General features: G+C 45.2%; 1 protein-coding gene across 9 annotated transcripts; it reads left to right on the forward strand.

The window, feature by feature from the left end:
* The first annotated feature begins 971 nt into the window (after nucleotides 1–971).
* On the forward strand, nucleotides 972–16,597 carry atn1 (atrophin 1). Of its 9 annotated transcripts, none has more exons than XM_037074845.1 (12): nucleotides 972–1,075; nucleotides 1,284–1,401; nucleotides 2,107–2,242; nucleotides 5,233–5,369; nucleotides 5,844–5,945; nucleotides 6,320–6,439; nucleotides 6,608–9,444; nucleotides 9,594–9,810; nucleotides 9,953–11,495; nucleotides 13,680–13,847; nucleotides 14,011–14,191; nucleotides 15,845–16,597. In XM_037074845.1, exons 4-12 carry the CDS (start codon nucleotides 5,343–5,345, stop codon nucleotides 15,876–15,878), a joined length of 5,229 nt encoding a protein of 1,742 aa, XP_036930740.1. In that variant the 5' UTR covers nucleotides 972–1,075; nucleotides 1,284–1,401; nucleotides 2,107–2,242; nucleotides 5,233–5,342; the 3' UTR covers nucleotides 15,879–16,597. The 9 variants fall into 9 exon arrangements, with proteins under 9 accessions (XP_036930740.1, XP_036930738.1, XP_036930741.1 ...); XM_037074843.1 differs by having other exon boundaries at nucleotides 1,029–1,180; XM_037074846.1 differs by having other exon boundaries at nucleotides 1,049–1,401; nucleotides 2,068–2,242.
* The last annotated feature ends 292 nt before the right edge of the window (nucleotides 16,598–16,889 follow it).

The raw sequence follows: 16,889 nt of genomic DNA on the forward strand, positions 1-16,889 counted from the left end.
AAAGGAGTAAATTTGAAAAGTCTAAATTTGTCTTTTTTTATTCAAATTTTCAGGTAAAGTCAACTATGATTTCAAATCTGTAACTTTAAAAATGCAACTAGAAGGCAATCTTTCAAGCCATTTAATTTTATGAATATGATATTATGCTAAAATAATGATTAACAATTACATAAATCTGGGGAGAAGTATGACTTGTTAAAGATGAGTACAATATCTATATTTCAGAGTTGCATCTTTTTCAAGCATTTCTGAGAAGCACTTCTGTAAATCAAACCAAAGGGCAGTAGTATGGAAACAATCTGGTTTTCCATGTTCACTAGTTTCTCCCTCACACTCACAGAAAGAGCGTCTGTTGTTTACATCACAGGGAAACCGAGTATTGTCTTTGTCTTCTACAGGATATAACCTACAGGTTACAGTTTATGTATATGTACAATTTTGAATAGAAATTCTATCATTATATAAAGACGGTGCTCCATCGCTCTTTATCTAAAATGAATGAATGAATGAATAAATAGATAGATAAATAAATAAATAAATAAGTAAATAAATAAATAAATAAATAAATAAATAAATAAATAAAGGTGGGTTTATAGCTGCACCACTCTCTCGTGCAGCAGATCGATAAGTGTACAGGCCTGTATATAAAATAATAGATTTAATTGAATATATTCATTTTAATTGTAATATATCTAAAATATTGTGACTTGTAATAATTGGATCGTGAGCTCACGCGCGACCCTGACAGCACCACCTCAGCAGTATTGAAACGTCGCGCGGCTGCAGATCGAATCGATCATCAGCCTTGCCTGCACGCGCCGGCCGTGGCGCACACTGACCAGCGGGGGGAGCGCGAGCGCGACGAGGCCCCTCTCGTATGTTCATGTCTCGTGCCGGGCTGCTGCTGATGATGATGAAGGAAGACTGGAGCCGCGCATGCGCAGCGGGTACAGTCTCCGGCCGGGTTGCCGTGGTTACCACACAATAGGAGACGGGACAGGGGGCTGCACGAGGGGGGGGGGGGAGAGGGAGAGAACGACAGCAGCGGAGCGGAGGGGAGGAGGAGGAGGAGGAGGTCTGCAGAGCCGCTTGACTGGACACACCGCTGCAAGCTTTTACCAGACAGACATGCAGGCAGACAGACAGACAGACAGACAGACAGACACACCACGATTTAATTGTCAGTTCGTTAATTCATTAATTATCCCAAACGAGTTAGAGCTGTCTTTGTTAAGTCATTAAAAACGCTCACACACTCAGCTTCATGTATTTTCTGTTTTCAGCTCGTTTCGGGCGGTGAGGCCTGTGAGAACAAAGACCCTCCAGGACATTTTCTTCCTCCTCATCGCGAGAAAAGCCACATATTCAGCGTGAAGCCGGAGCCCTCTCCACACAGTAAAGGTGACTCTGGAGGGACCAGGCAAAACACACGCACACACACACACACACACACACACACACACACACACACACACAGAGAGAGAGAGAGAGAGAGAGAGAGAGAGAGAGACCCTCCCTCTTGATCCCCTCCCTCTTCAGAGTTTTGGCCCTCTCTCTGCGCCTCTCTTCCTCCTTCCTCCTCCTCCTCTTCAAGCCTCCCCCCCTCACTCTCTCTCTCTCTCTCTCTCTCTCTCTCTCTCCTCATGCAAATCACGCCCTCTCCTCTCTCCCTTTCTCTCACCCGACGTGCATCCCCTCTCTTCGGCTCACCCCTCCACTAAAAAAAAAAAAGAAAGAAAAAAAAAGAAATTGTGACTGTAAGACCGGAGAGGGGTAGCCTGTAAAAAAAAAAAAAAAAGTGCAAGTCGTCTTAGAGGAAGAAGAGGGGGAGTAGGTAGGGTGGGAGAGAGAGGGGAGGGGGGCAACAAAAAAAAAAAAAAAGAAAAAAGGGGGCGAAAGGAAAGGGGGTGGGGAAGAGGCGAGGGTACGCATCAATTTGTAGTCTTCAGTTGGCACCCCAGTTTTCTCCCTGCAACGAATAGAAAGAGATTTTCTTCTTCTTCTCCTCCTTCTCCTCCTTCTCCTTCTCGTTCTTCTTCTTCTTCTGCATTATTGTTATGATCGGAGCCCGTTGCAATATGAGCCAGCCCGAGCCTCTGTTGACAGACGCCTGGGCTGTGAGGTGTGCGTGTCAGCGTGCAACATAAAACGACCAAACAGAGGGAGAGAAAGGAAAAAAAGAGGAGAAGGAAAGCAAAGAGGGAGAGTGAGGAGTGAGAGCACGCATCGCTGGATACCATAGGTAAGGAGACGGTGGGGAGGAAAAAAATGGATGCTTATACTCTTGTGTTTTGGGTCGCTTATTCCTTGCTGGCCACGTTTGTGCTGCTCTCCCTCCCATGTTTTTTTTCTTTTCTTTTTTTTTCTTCCCTTTTCCTTTGTCCGTTAATTATCAAGCCAACTCCTGCGTTATGGCGAGATTATGTCCCGGTGAATTAATGCTAATAGAGTGCACGACGCGCACCCACATTCCTGCGAGCAAAAAGGAGAGAGAGACACACAGAGAAAGAGAGAGCGAGAGAGGGAGGGAGAGAGAGGGAGAGAGAGATTCGCCATTCCATATCATCTTTCTTTCTTTTCTTTCTTTTTTTTTATTATTAAGGGCTGGAAAAGAAACAGCCCTGCAGAGGCATCCATTCTGATTGTGAACATGTATGTGCTGCCGAACACGACTCTCCCCTCGTCGTAGGTGGACCGTGTTCCACCGAGGCTGTGCAGCAGCAGCAGCAGCCGCCTCGGCCGGTCTCCTCTGCATGTGTATCAATAACATTCGCAGGCAGAAGAAAGAAGAAAGAGTCGTTGCAGTGCCCGCTCGCTGGTGATGTAAGCACGGCGACTGCATGCTGCTGCTTTGCATCACATGCGGTGGTCAATTTGTTGATAATGCATGTGCAGTGTGGGGCTGGTGTGTGTGCGTTTTGTTTACTGACCACAGACGACCACAGACAGGCCAGTAGCTGCCACCTGTAACTGAGATGCATGATGTGCACTGTAACCCACCAGGGCTCTGACTGTTTTCTTACTCATTAAAGCCGCTGCATCATCATCATCATCATCATCGCCTGTGAGGACATGTGCCCGTCTTTTCATGCATATGAAGTGTGAGCAGTGATTGTGACAGTTCAGGTTCTGCTCTTAAGACTGATTGAATCAGTCACTGCAGCATGCACTAATAATTAATGCATAGCCATGTGTAGTGGAGCAGGGAGCCTGTCTGCAAAAATCTGTGTGTCCGCTACTATAGAGTGTGCATCAGCTCACTAAATATATCCTTTTTTCATCCAGTGGTGTGCACTATTTATATCCTCATTCAATATACATGAGCCATTTTTTCATCATAGTGGTCCGTGAATGAATGGATTAGACAAGGCCTCGCAAAAGTAGTCCACCTATGTTGTCAGCATGGCACACCCAAATGGATAGTGGATCTTGACATGGTACATTTCCCTAATGGTCGGCTGGGCTGGGTAAATAAGCATGTGATTCTGGCGGCCATAACCAGGTCATGTGGGTTAACCACAAGTGGCTGTGGGTTTGGGCTGTTGTGGTGAAGGTGGAAGGAAGGGGGGGGTGTGGCAGCATGTTCCCAAGATGTTTGCAGGAGTCTTCTGCAGACTGCCGACCCAAAATGCAGTCCACCAATCAGCACCTTTCCTCTGTCTGTTGTTTCAATGTCATACCACCCAAACCAGTGCATTCTCTCACTGTGAGTGGGCTAACCTTTTGTGCCTGTCGGTGAAAACAGAAGGCAGAGAGGGAAACTGTCTTGAGTGCAGTTGTGCCAATGGATTTTGAATATTGTAACAGTGCTTTTGCAGTTTTTAGCTCTGATTGTTTTTATAATGCCACAAATTCTTGAATGCTACACTCTGTGCTCCACGTTGGACAAACTGAAAATTTCATGTCGCGATTACCCTGTCCAACATAATTACAGCTCACGATATCATCCAGATAATCATCAAAATATTTTTAAAACTCTTATCAATCGTGCTAAAACACACTGGAATCACTTAAACCTTACGTTGAGTTCATTTTATTGTTATTGCATCACAAATAGGACTATGACCATTTTGTCCCATTTTGCTACAAAATGATTTTGTGATCAATCAGTCATCAATACATAGTCTGTTAGTATATGCAACTTAACTTTGTGAATTCATCCTCTTAAATAAAGAAGAACGTTGTTAGTTCTGGAAATTCTCTATTTAATACCAAAGCATTTGTCAGTGATACAATTACACTATGGCGGAGAATATGTCATATATGTTGCTTGACGATTTAAGTGGTGCTTCTAAATTTTGTGCTGGGGCTCCTAAAATTTTGAGTTGAAAGCAAATAATCTTAAATAAATAATCATAGATCTTCCTGTGCTAATAAAAGATAAATGGCGGTCACCTCATCTACCTGTCGTTATTTAGTTTGGAGTCTAATATTTACGCACATCATATTTAACTGCAGGCCATACCTTCAACCATTGTGACAGGCTTATGCAATTCAAAATAAATCATGGAACCAATATAGGACTGGACTGCACATCGTCAGTGAACTAGATTGCTTCGCAAGTCACTCGTGAGCATACTCACAATTATCGATCAACCTGCTGTGAGGGGTTTTTATTGCGATCCAAGATAAAAATCTTTTATTTATCCTATCCCTACTCGGTGCAGATAGCAAATGATAATGCTTGTTGCTTCATCCTTCCATGCACTAATGAGTCCTCTGGTCCCTCAAGTGGTTGACAGTTGGTTACACTACCTAATGTTACTAACGCTAGTTAACGTTATCGTCGCTAAAGCTAGCTAGCAAACGTTGGGGCAGTACAGTGTGCTTCATGCATACTGTAGAACTCAGACACTTTTTTTCTCCACAATCTGGCAAGACTCATGACCACATGATTCCCACTGCATTATTCTATTGACTGACAGACCTTGTCAGAATACTTACACAGAGATAAACAAAACAATTATTTTGGATTATTATTTATTATGTCAGTGGACTTTCTTTTTAAACTAACGTTAGCTGCTGTTGCTTTCTGTTGAGTGGAGAGAGGCACTGAGACGAGGCACGTCCCCGACCGAGAGAGACGAAGAAGGTGTTATTTTTTACGTGGCATTATAATCCACTCACGTGATCAATATAAGAAATGTGATTACTACATGTGCATTTCTACAAATTGTTATATAGAGCCCCATTTTATTTATTAATGCCTTCTTTGTGTATGCTTCTTCACAGGTTTTGCTAGCTCTCATGGTGTAACACACATCCCAGTCAGTCAGCAAACGGAACCAGTTCAGTCACCGCAATGGCTTGTGTTGTAAAATGGATGTTTTAAAGAAGACATAATGAAAACACGGACACACAAAGAATCGGTATGAACAAGGCCTACGTCCTTTTTTTTCTCACAATGATGTCAGGGAGTGTACCTGCTTCATTCTTGTACTTTATGTCGTGCATATGGGAGTATGGCTGCATCATAATTAGTTCAATATGTGATAGTATTTCATAATGACCAGGATGACTAAGATGTAATTTGTTTGGTTTTGAGATTCCAGGTTCATATTTTCCTCTTTCTCCCTCCCCTCTCTGTCCTTCTGCCTTCTTTCTTTCTTTTCTGTCTTCTTATTATGGCCTGTTCTTCTTTTCACCTCCCTCCCATTTTTATTCTTGCTCCTCACTTGTTGTTGCTGCTGCTACATTCTGTCTTCAACTGAACGAATGTGACATTCTTTGGCTTGTGTTAACTCTATTTTCACATTTCTCTCTAACTCTGCCTTGTTTTAACATTTCATTCTATTTCCCTCCCTTCCACATCTTCCTCCCTTGCTGGACTCTGGGTTCTGCAGATGCCCATGCGCAGTGGGCGACGGCGGGGGGCAAGCGAGGAGAGAAGGGGTAGACGCCCTCACCCCAGCCCCACTCGCCCTGAACGCAACGATAGACAGACGGTTAGCGCCTTCCTCTTTTGTCTCTTTTCTTTCCTGTCATTGCTTTGGCCTTAAGTTTACAGGATACGTGTGTGCATGCAAGTCCAGGAGTCACTTAGAATAAAGAGCTGCCTCTGTGTATTGAATTTTGTGTATGTGTGAGCGTGTGTGTGTGCTGTCGTATGAGTCATCAGTATGATTGCCACAGACATACCCTTGCAGTGTCAGTATTGCTCGATAGTGTGTTTACAGAGTAGCACTTTGACATCTTTTATGTTTGACATTGATGTTTTGCATGTGTGTGTCTATGTGTTGCTTTGTTCTAAAAACAGTCATAGGCCTGTTAGGTATTCAAAGGCATCACTACAGAATTAAAAAGTCTTGTGTTGTTTTAGCAAAGAGGTGCTGGTGAGGAATTGGCTGGAAATCGCTTCAGTCGCAGATCACAAGGGCATGATTCATCAGAGAGTGAGGGGGAGGAACTTGTGTCTCCTCCAAAGAGGCAGAAAGTTCAGGTTTGTGTTACATTTCATCAACCTGTTATATAAAGACTAATTATGAAGCTTTGATTCAGCTAAATCACCCAATAGTCCCAGTTAATTTTTATAGTCTTCGTTTCTACAAATACAGAAACAGTCAATGAAAGCACATTCACAAAATATATATTTTTACTTCATCCTCAGGATTCGGCCGCTACCCCAAACCCTCCAACATCAACACACTCAACTGAAAGTTCGGCTCCTTCCACTGTCCCACCTCCAACCTCAGTTGCCAGCCAATCCCGTGAGAGTGACAATGAAGATGGCCAATCCCAGGGCAGCAGGAGCTCAGTTGTAGGGAGCCTGGCCAATAGCAGCAGTAGTCTGAGCAGTGGGCGAGATATAGACCAGGACAATCGTTCCTCATCCCCAAGTCTCTCTGCATCCCCTCTGGGTAGCCTGGACTCTGATTCTGATGGCCCTGACTCACCAAAGCAAGGAGAGAGGGAGAAAGGGAAGGAGGGAGGAGCGGGGAAGGTGACTGGAGAGGATAGAAGGGCACTACGAGAGGGGAGAGGGGAGGAGTCCTGTGGAGACGGAGAGAAGCGGGAAGTGGATGTACGAATTGAAGACTGTCCGTCTCTTAAACCCCCCTCCACTCCGTGCTCTTCCTCTGGTCTGACTCCCTCACTCCGTGGAGCAGGGGATTCATCAAATGACAGCAATAGTGGGAGAAAGTCTTATTTCTCCCTGGACTCCAAATTGATGTGTAAAGTCGAGTATGGTGGACCGACTGGAGTTGACGGTGCACTTGGTGTCAACAGAATGAATTCCAAAGCAAACACGCAGTGTGTGACCAAGACAACTATCTCTGGAGGAGATTTTTCCCATAACAGCCCCAACCTTCCCCACTCTTTACCCCCTCCTCTTCCTCCTCCACCTGCGCTGAAGCCATTGGAGCTTGGTGGACAAAACCTGCCTGCTGAAGTTAAGACGGAAAGAGACAAAATAGAAAAGGCAGATAAGCTCATGGACAAGTCTCAGTCCACTCCTCCTTCTCTGTTGCCGCAGACCGGCCCACCACCACAGTCCCAGCCTCAGACCCAACCCTCCTCCCACCCTCCTCACCACTACAGCTCCACCAGCTGGCAGGGTGGCACAGCCACTGGTTGCCAGGGGAGCTGGGGCTACAGCCGTTACACTGGAAACCACCACCCGCACCAACCACAGCACCAGCCCCCAGTGCAGCAGCAGCAACTCCCCTCTGTGTACAATCCTCCATCTTCTCGCCACTCTTCCTCCCACCCCTCTTACCTCCCCCATCCTCATCCTCACCCCCACAGGGAGTACCTTCCCAGGTACGCTGGAGGTGGAGGGGACAGGGAGAGGGGTGCTGCAGGAGAGAGGGACAGGGGAGTGAGGGGGGAGTGTGGGGGGAGGGAGATCAACAGGGAGTTCTCTGCTCCCATTGGCAACAGCAGCAACAGTAGTAGTGGGGGTAATAGTAATAGCAATTGTGGTGGGATGGCTGGGTCCAACAGCATCCAAGGGAGGGAGTTTGGGGGAATTTCTGTGGGTCAGAACCGGGATTTTCAAGGTTCTGGGAGAGATGGACCCACCTTGGGTCCTGAGAGAAGAGACTTTGGTCCAGCTTTCAGAGACAGAGAGCGAGAAAGGGAACGGGACCGAGATGCAGGGAGGGAGTTTCCTCTGCCAAACCAAAACCAGGGTAGAGACTTTGGCCCCAATGGAACTGGAGGGGGGCATCCCAGAGACAAAGATGGAGGCAGATGGGTTGAGTTTGGGGGCCAGACAAGAGATGTAGGCAACAGTAACCCAAACAACAACTCCATCCCCCAGGGAAACCCCCCAAGTTCAGCCGGCGGACTACCTGTCACCCCCATGCTGAACCGAGACCCACCTGCATCACCCCAAAACAACCCTAGTCACCCTTCCCATTCCTCCCTGCCCCCACACCCCCACCCACATCCCCCAAACTCATCCAACCGAGAATTCCCTCCTCCCATGGAGCAGGCACAAACCCCTTCCTCTGGAGCAGACCACTTTCACAGAGAATACCCATCCACTGGAGGGAAAGATTTTCCTGCTGGGGTGCCTCCTTCCACTGGCACAAATCGAGAGTACCTCAGTCCCTCTGGGGTGGCTCCAAACCTTGGACGAGAGTATTCAGGGCCTGGAGGACCCCATCACCCCCACCCACCTCACCCTCACTACCAGTCCAGGCCAAGAGACACAGAGAGAGACTCAAACCTGCGAGAGTCTGCACTGTACCAAAACCGCGGAGGCCCAAATCAACCTCCTGCACTCTCTCCTTCCTCTTCTTCCAGCCATCATGGACACCCTCCAAATGCTCCTTATCCCCCTCCACCACCTCAAGCTCCTCTACCGCCACCTCAGACCTCCCACACTCAGCCACCTCCATCAGGTGTGGCACCCAATGTACGTCCCCCACATTACCAGTCCTCCAACCAGACTCCTCCAACACCTCTCTCTCCATTGCCTAGCCCATCCACAAATCAGATGGGAGGATTCTCATCTTTCCCCCCTGGCTCCTCTTCTGGACCCAGCATGCCACTTCCTGGACAAGGTGTGTCGTCCAGCTGTTCACCTGGATGTCGCCCTCCCCCTTTCCATGGCACTTTGAACAACCACCCACCATTCAGTGGGACATACCACTCCAATGGGAATAGCGGCAGTAACATGACTAACAGCAATAGTAACAGCACCGTGCCCAATAGCAGCAATACCAACTCGCAATCACTCTCACCTCAGAATGTCTCCAAAGGACCTCCACCTCTTAGTAACTCAGCCAACAACAACAACATTTCGACCCCTGGCTCTAGTTCTTCTCTCCCTGTTGGAGATGGACATTCGGATTCAGGCCCACCTCCAACACCTGTTATCAAAGAGGAACCAATAGAAGAAAGGGAAGAGAGTGAAAGCCCACCACCCGTGATGAGAAGCCCTTCCCCTGAACCCAAACTTGTAGACATTCCTATCCACGCCAGCCAATCAGCACGGTAAAGTCCAAATTACATCTTGATTCTTTGCTCAGCCCTTCTTTATGTGATCAAATGTAATTAGCAGTAATGGTAACTGTTACGACAGTGATTCTGACTCCTGATGGTTGTAGTAATGATCCACTAATTGCTGTGTCACTCTTGTCTAGGTTTCACAAGGTCCTTGACCGTGGCAGTGGGAATTCATGTGCCCGCAGCGATGTCCTCTTTGTCCCACTGGATGGCTCCAAACTGTGGAAGAAGAGGAATGAGGTGATTGAGAGGGCACGCAGGGAGGTCGAGCAGCGGGCCAGAGATTTAAGAGAAAAAGAGAGGGAACGAGAGAGGGAGCGTGAGCGTGAGAGGGAACTGGAACGACATCTACAGGTGTGCACATTTGAGCGTGATAATTATGTAGCGTGTCAGATTAAATGGATTTGATGTAGATTAAATTGATCATTTTAATGGATGGGGAGTAAAGTAGATCAGGGCAGGTGTGATTTACTGTCTTTTACTTCTTTCTCTGCAGCAGCAGAAGGATGTCAATGCCGCTGCAGGATGTCGCCAGGGCTCCTCTCTCTTCTTCCCCTCCTCGTCTTCAATCATCCTTGATCCTTCATCTTCTTCCTCGTCTTCTTCGGGGAACTCTGTTTCCCACCCTTCCATTCACCCCCAGCATCATCCCTCACACCCACATGCTCACCTTCCTCAAGCACACCATATCCACCCCTCCCTCGCTCACTCTATCCCCCACTCCCTCCTCCTGCCATCTATGGGTGGGGCAACAACAGTGGTTGGCCCTCAGGGGGCACTAGGAATAGGAATAGGAGGTCCATATCTGGGCCCTGACACCCCAGCGCTGAGAACCCTGAGCGAGTATGCCCGCCCTCATGCTATGTCTCCCCTTGGGGCAGCAAGCCGTGCCCAAGCACATCACCAACAAGTACACCATGGCCACCCCCATGTCCACCCGTCATTCTTCCTTCCTCAGTTCCAGAATCACGCTTTAGGCCACCCGCACCACCTGCCTACTGATGCAGCTACAGCTGCAGCCATCTTGGGTTTTCTGTATGGTGGCAGCCTTGAAGGTGGCCCAGGCGTTGGAGGCCATGCGGGTGTAGCAGGAGGCCCAATACCTGGAGGTATTGGGGGTGCAGGGTTAGGAGGAGTCGGCTTTCCACATGCAATGGCTGCACATCGAGAGCGAATAAAGCAGGGGTTTGAATTCAAGAGTGATGAGCGGGTTTACCCACCAGGGTCCATACCTGATCCTGCAGCTCTTGCCCTCGCTCACTCTCATTCTCATCATGCCCATGCCAATGCTCAAGCGCATGCACACTCTCTGCTCCTTGCAGGAGGTGCAGCAGGAGCTAATGAGGTATCACTCTATGGCACTCCTCCTCCCCCTGCTCCCGCTGGACCCCCGCACCTCCAGAACCCAGCTCTGGCACCAATAACTCGACCTCCCAACCCTCCTGCCCCTCAGTCCCTGTCCAATCCACCCCCATCATCTCTCCTCCCACCCTCTCTCCCATCTCACGCATCATCTGCCCCCCCGGCTGCCCCCCCAGCCCCGGCAGGCCCCACTGCTCCTCCGCCAGCTCCACCTCCACCTCCACCTGCTCCACCGACCTCCAATGCCGCCTCACTCCATCATCCAGTCCCCCATTCTTCTTTTCCCAGCTCCCTGTCCTCTCATCTGCCACCCGCTCCTGCCCCAGCCGCTCCCCCTGAGACCTACCCCACTCCCACTCGCTCTCCTGCCTCTTATGAGAGAGAAAGAAGTGGAGAGAGGGAGCGGGAGAGGGAGCGGGAGAGGGAGAGGGAGAGAGACAGGGCAACTTTGCCGGCCTTTGGTGACAGAGAGCGAGAAAGAGAAAGGGAGAGAGAGAGAGAAAGGGGGGGAAGTGGTGGTGGAGGAGGAGGAGGAGGAGGAGGGGGAAGTGGAGGAGGATCAAGTGGAGGAGGTGGAGGAGAGAATCTGGGACGTCTCCAGATGTTAAACGTGACACCTCATCATCACCAGCATTCACACATCCACTCACATCTTCACCTGCACCAGCAAGACACAGGTACCCACTGCTACTAACAATGCTGTCATTGTCACCTGCCTTGTATTGTGTACTAAAAGTTAAAGGATAAGGTTAGCGATATTCTACATACTATTGGCCTTCATTATAGTTCCAAATACATACATACAGATGACCTCTTCCTTCTTTGCCCACACTGTGTTGCTGTGTGAGTTGGATTGACACAACAAATGTGTCCCTGTCTGCATCTTAAAATAATCCCAAAGAAATGCAGTATTTATTCCTCTTTGAGTAATATCTGCTTAAAAATAAAATGGCCAGCTATTTTAGCATCTAACTAGATTCATGACACATTTTTTACCCATTTACACCTTCAGTTTGCACAAATAGGATCGGTGTTGTAGGAAAGTATTATAAGACAGACTAACACACTGATGGATTCAGGCTGCAGTCAAATAGTCTTTTTAGCCCAGGAAGCATCTTGATGGCAGCCATGATGAATGCAAATGCAAGGGAAAGGTGTTTAAATACTTTCTTAATTATCTCCTTTAGCCAGGATCACACCTGACTTGGACTGGGTGTCAAGCTTCGATACTTTTATGGCACCGACTGTGTGTCTTGATACTACTGAGTATTGGAAAATGTCTTGTCATTCAGTACAAAATTTCAACACCTAAGGAGTTAATTTCATCAGCGACAGTGAGCCAGTAAGCACCCAGCATGCTTGCTGTGCCAGGATCTAATAGTGCTGGTGATTGGCTGTCTCGAGGCATTCAGGAAAGACGCTTGGTTATGCCCAGAGATGTGGCTCACCACGTGTATGTGTAATGTAATCTTCTGTTAAAAGGGATTTCACAAAACTGGCATTGAAAAAAGTATTGTTCGGGAACTGGTATCGAAGTCAAGGTATCGATATTGGACTGGTATTGAGCAGCCTGTATGAAAGAAGGGGAGGTAATGCTGTCCCACAATTCCTATGGGCCTTAATGTAAGTGCAGCCCTATTAGCTTTGCACCACAATTGTGTTTTCCTCAGATCATATGAGTTATCCTTCACATAGTTTCAGGCCCTTGTCAAGGAAAATTGTTTAGGTAAAGACGAAATATTTTTGACTACTTGACCTCAGCCTCTGTCTTTTCATCGGTGTTGTGGACTGGAGGGATAGATATAGATAATAACACACTAAATATCACACTTACCAACTCAAAGTACAAAGTGTTTCACAGTTAAAAACAAAACAAAAAGAAGAGCACAAATCTTAAATAAAACAATTTATAATAAAAATGAGGTAAATTATCAGGATATGCTTACTCTAGTAAAAGTACATTTTTAGAAGAGACTTTTTAACCGGAAGAGAAGTCAAAGTGGACAGCCAGCATTATCCTTTAACTGAAATAATTTGTGTTCAGTATTGAAGAAATTTCATGATTTTGAGTGATATTTTGATTTATAATCAAGAGTTCACCCATTTGTTTAAGTTCACTCATGTTTTTGCATATACCTATCTATAGATATTTGTTAAATCAGATCTCAGTTTGCTAACAGTCAACAGATTATGTCTGAGGAAATAAGAGAAGCTTTTTGTCTTTTTGATCAAACTCAACATAAGCATATAAATATGATGTTGCATTTGACAGGACCAAGAATGACATGGAAACAGTTATAAAGCAGTAATTGTAGGAAGAAAACACAAAGGGAAAGGGATATTGCCCTTTTAAATCCCTAATTAAAATCTGTAGTCTTTCAGTTTGTGAATCCATTTATCTAAAAAAAAGTTTTTAAGTGCCATTATTAATTTATGAATTCATTCATATATTTTAAAATGACGCACTTATTGGCTGTTGTGTGTTGTTTTTGTAAATCCCCTTTTAATAATGGATTCATATTTCATTTGAAATTCTTTTTATTGCAAGTATTCTTTTTATTGTCCATTAAAACAATAAATAATGAATAACTTTGTAATTTATCGCTGTTTTTATTGCACAGTAAGTTAATAATTAATGAAACGTTTTTATCACTATTTCCATGACAGTTGTGGTCCTCTTTAGAAAACTGAATCCAGACTTCTGTGACTTTTCAACTGTTATGTGCCAGCAAGAATCTGACATCAATTAAGTGCATCATTAAAGTATTTTCATGCTGTGTTAATCATCGTTGTTTTGAATTTCACTGCTTTGACTCTTATTGAATATATCCTGTATTTTCTATTACATCATTGGCATCCAGCGACGGGCGGGGTTCACCCCCTGATGGACCCGTTGGCATCGGGGTCTCCTTTGGCACGCCTCCCTTACCCAGGAGCCACACTAGGCACCCCCATCCTGGCTCACCCCCTCACTGACAGCGAGGTGCTCCGCCAACAGCTGTTCGGTGAGGAGAAGGCTCCTCGTCCATGTACTTGTTCAGTTTTTTTCTCTAAAAACTCCACAGTGCTAAAAAAGTTTCTGAGCAGACTTTTTGAATACGATGATGATGACTGACCTCAGTGTCGTTTTTTTTCTTTTTGTGTCCCCACCTGCTCCTCCTCTTTCCTCTGTTTCATCTTTTTTTTTCACAGGTGCTCCTTTCCGTGACCTGCCCCAGCCGTCCTCCCTCACTGGTCCAATGTCAGCAGCCCATCAGCTCCAGGCCATGCAGCAGGCCCAGAGCGCAGAGCTGCAGATCCAGAGACTGGCCCTGGAACAACAGTGGATCCATCACCATCACCACCACTCCCTCACCCAGGATGAGTATTACAGGTACAGACACTCTGTGTGTTTGTGTAACTGCAGCAGAGATTGAATATAGCCTCCACTAACAATTGTTGTCATCCTCAATTCATCTGTGGATTGTTTTTTTTTCTCAATATCTGTTTATGAAACTATGAGAAATGGCAATCAGAACTTATATCTGGCAGCCTTGGGTATACTGGCTACAGCTGGCCAGCCTGCCAAAGATAAAAGTAGTTTCGGGGTTCATACAAATGTTGAAATTTTGGATTATGTGTAATTTATGTTTTCAAGGTTAGGAACACCCATTTGAATATACTCCCCGAAAAAGATTGTTGACATAATCTGGTGTTTCATCTACACAGTCACTCAAGGAACCAAAAATATATTTATGTTTACATATATTTCAAATTAAATAATCAACTTTGAGTCATCTCCTCCCATTGAAATTAGCAAAAATTAAATAAGCAAAGTTAATATGAATATCTGGTAAAATAAACCAAGGTGCAACATTCATTCATAAATGGGTATTATTGATTATTGAATCATATAACAACAATCGTGGCTCATTTGCGTTCCTTTATGAATGAAAAGAGAAACCTCCGTTTCGAAAGATAAAGTGGTCACCGCTCAAATACTGGGCTTCCATGCGTCCTTCACGTTGGCACAGCTGTTAAGGAATACAACCAGCGGGCGTGACTAGAGTCACCTCCATTTTTCCTTTGGCACTGTCCAACCTCATCGCATCTGTTCTGTTGGAAGTTTTTTCACCAACTCACATGACTTTTAAAAAAACGTCTTCCACTTGTCCTGTGGCCCTGTCTCACTTAACTATCGGCTACACTGCTACACTGCCCCTTATGACTACCAGAGGTACTGCTCCGAAATAAATGGCTATGTTGGAATCCATAAGTGTATCGAGCACTGACCATAAGCGAGCCTTAAAATGTGACATTAAATGCTTCAAGAGTCTGGAAGATTTTATTTGGGTACCTTGACAGTGTATACATTTTTATTCATAAAAATCTCTACGAACCCTGTAGTTAGCATGAACATGAGATGTTTTCCTTTCAATTGTCCCAAAATGTAATAACTCCTATCGTATTTTAATCCTGTATAACGCAATCTATGAATTGCAATAGCTTTTAAAATGTGTCCCAAAAGCAGATGTCAAAACTTTAAATTACACATTGTTTCACCTTTTCAGTCAATTGAAGAAAGAAAGAAAGAAAGAAAGAAAGAAAGAAAGAAAGAAAGAAAGAAAGAAAGAAAGAAAGAAAGAAAGAAAGTGGCAAATGTAAATAGATCGATTTGGGTTTAAAAGAATTCTATTAACTTCCTTTTTTTGTAATTGCATTTATAGTAAGAATTTCGATGTGTTGACAAGGAAAGAATTTCAGTGTGATGACAAAGAAATTCTTGGTTTAGGTACCCTGAGACTGCTTGAATTTACTCTTAAATGTTGTAAGATCCCTATTAGAAAGCCGAAAAGATTTAGGCTGTAAAAGGCCACCACAACACTGGGGGGATGTTTTCTTTAAACAAGAGTAAGAAATGTACATAACCTCTGTACATATCACAAAATGCACAAAATGCAATCTATGGATTCAAGTAAAGCTTTCAAAGTGCGTCCAGAACTTTGAATTGCACTCTAACATGATTTCTCCTCTGACCCCCGTCCAGTCACCTGAAGAAGGAGAGTGACAAGACCCTGTGAGGGAGGGGCACGACAAAGAGCAGCATGGAGAAAACCGAGGGACAATGTGTGCAAAAATGAAATACAACAGAAGCACTGAAAAACAATGAAGGGGCACAGACTGAAAAACAAAAGCTGGACTAATGGACAAGGGAACTGACTGAAGAGGAAACAAGAAGATTTTAAACAGAAGAGGGAGGAGGGCGTGAAAGCGTTGCACATGGTCCCTGCTAACTGCACCACGTCGATGGTCCAGGCTCCAGCGCTTCCCTGCATCATGTTCTTAAAACTCCAGTCCTGTTTTGTATCGTGCACTGTACAGTATATTAGATCGGGGGCGGCAATAGTGAAGTATGTGTAAAATACTTGATGCCAGAAGGAATGTGTAAATGAGTCTCTTTTATGTCATTGCATGTAGCTAGGCGCTTATTCTGAACTGGTGGAACTTTTGGTTCTATTTTTAGTAATTCCCCCCTCTTTTGTATCTGAGGGGTGTTCTATATGCATGAGACCAGCAATTTAGTGTTATGTTTATGATCAATAGTATTGTTATTATGATTAATGTCGTCTGTTTGTTGATAATGATATAATTATATATACAGTACATATTATTTGTATTATTTTTTTACATTTTCATGGTATGGCAGTCGTTTTTTATTTTTATTTTTTATTTTCAATTTACCTTGTGAAACAAGATGCAAATGAAGGCAAAAAAATCTGGAAATAAATTATAATCTTTTTTTGCTAGTCTCTTGCGTATTCATACTATTTTTTCCTCGTTCCCTCACATACATTCATACTATTTGCCCTTTCTTTGTTTTATACAAGTCACTCATGCACAAAGCATATCAAATTCCTCACTCTCCTCCCCCTCCCCCCTCTCTCTTCTCTCTTTCTGACTCCCCCTCTTTCTCTCCGTCCCTCCTCCTCCTCCTCCTCCTCCTCTCTTTGCTGAGTGTAGCTAATAGGAGACACATGGGATGAGTGTGAGACATGGGAGTTGAGTCGCTCCACTGAGCACCAGCCACCCTG

The sequence above is a fragment of the Acanthopagrus latus genome, chromosome 17 (genome assembly GCF_904848185.1).
Source record: "Acanthopagrus latus isolate v.2019 chromosome 17, fAcaLat1.1, whole genome shotgun sequence".
Classification (NCBI taxonomy): Eukaryota; Metazoa; Chordata; class Actinopteri; order Spariformes; family Sparidae; genus Acanthopagrus; species Acanthopagrus latus.

Coding starts and splice junctions, on each gene's coding strand:
- atn1 (XM_037074845.1), top strand. CDS start 5,343: ATGAAAACACGGACACACAAAGAATCG. Junction 9,445..9,593: donor CACGCCAGCCAATCAGCACG/GTAAAGTCCAAA, acceptor ACTCTTGTCTAG/GTTTCACAAGGTCCTTGACC. Junction 9,811..9,952: donor AACTGGAACGACATCTACAG/GTGTGCACATTT, acceptor CTTTCTCTGCAG/CAGCAGAAGGATGTCAATGC.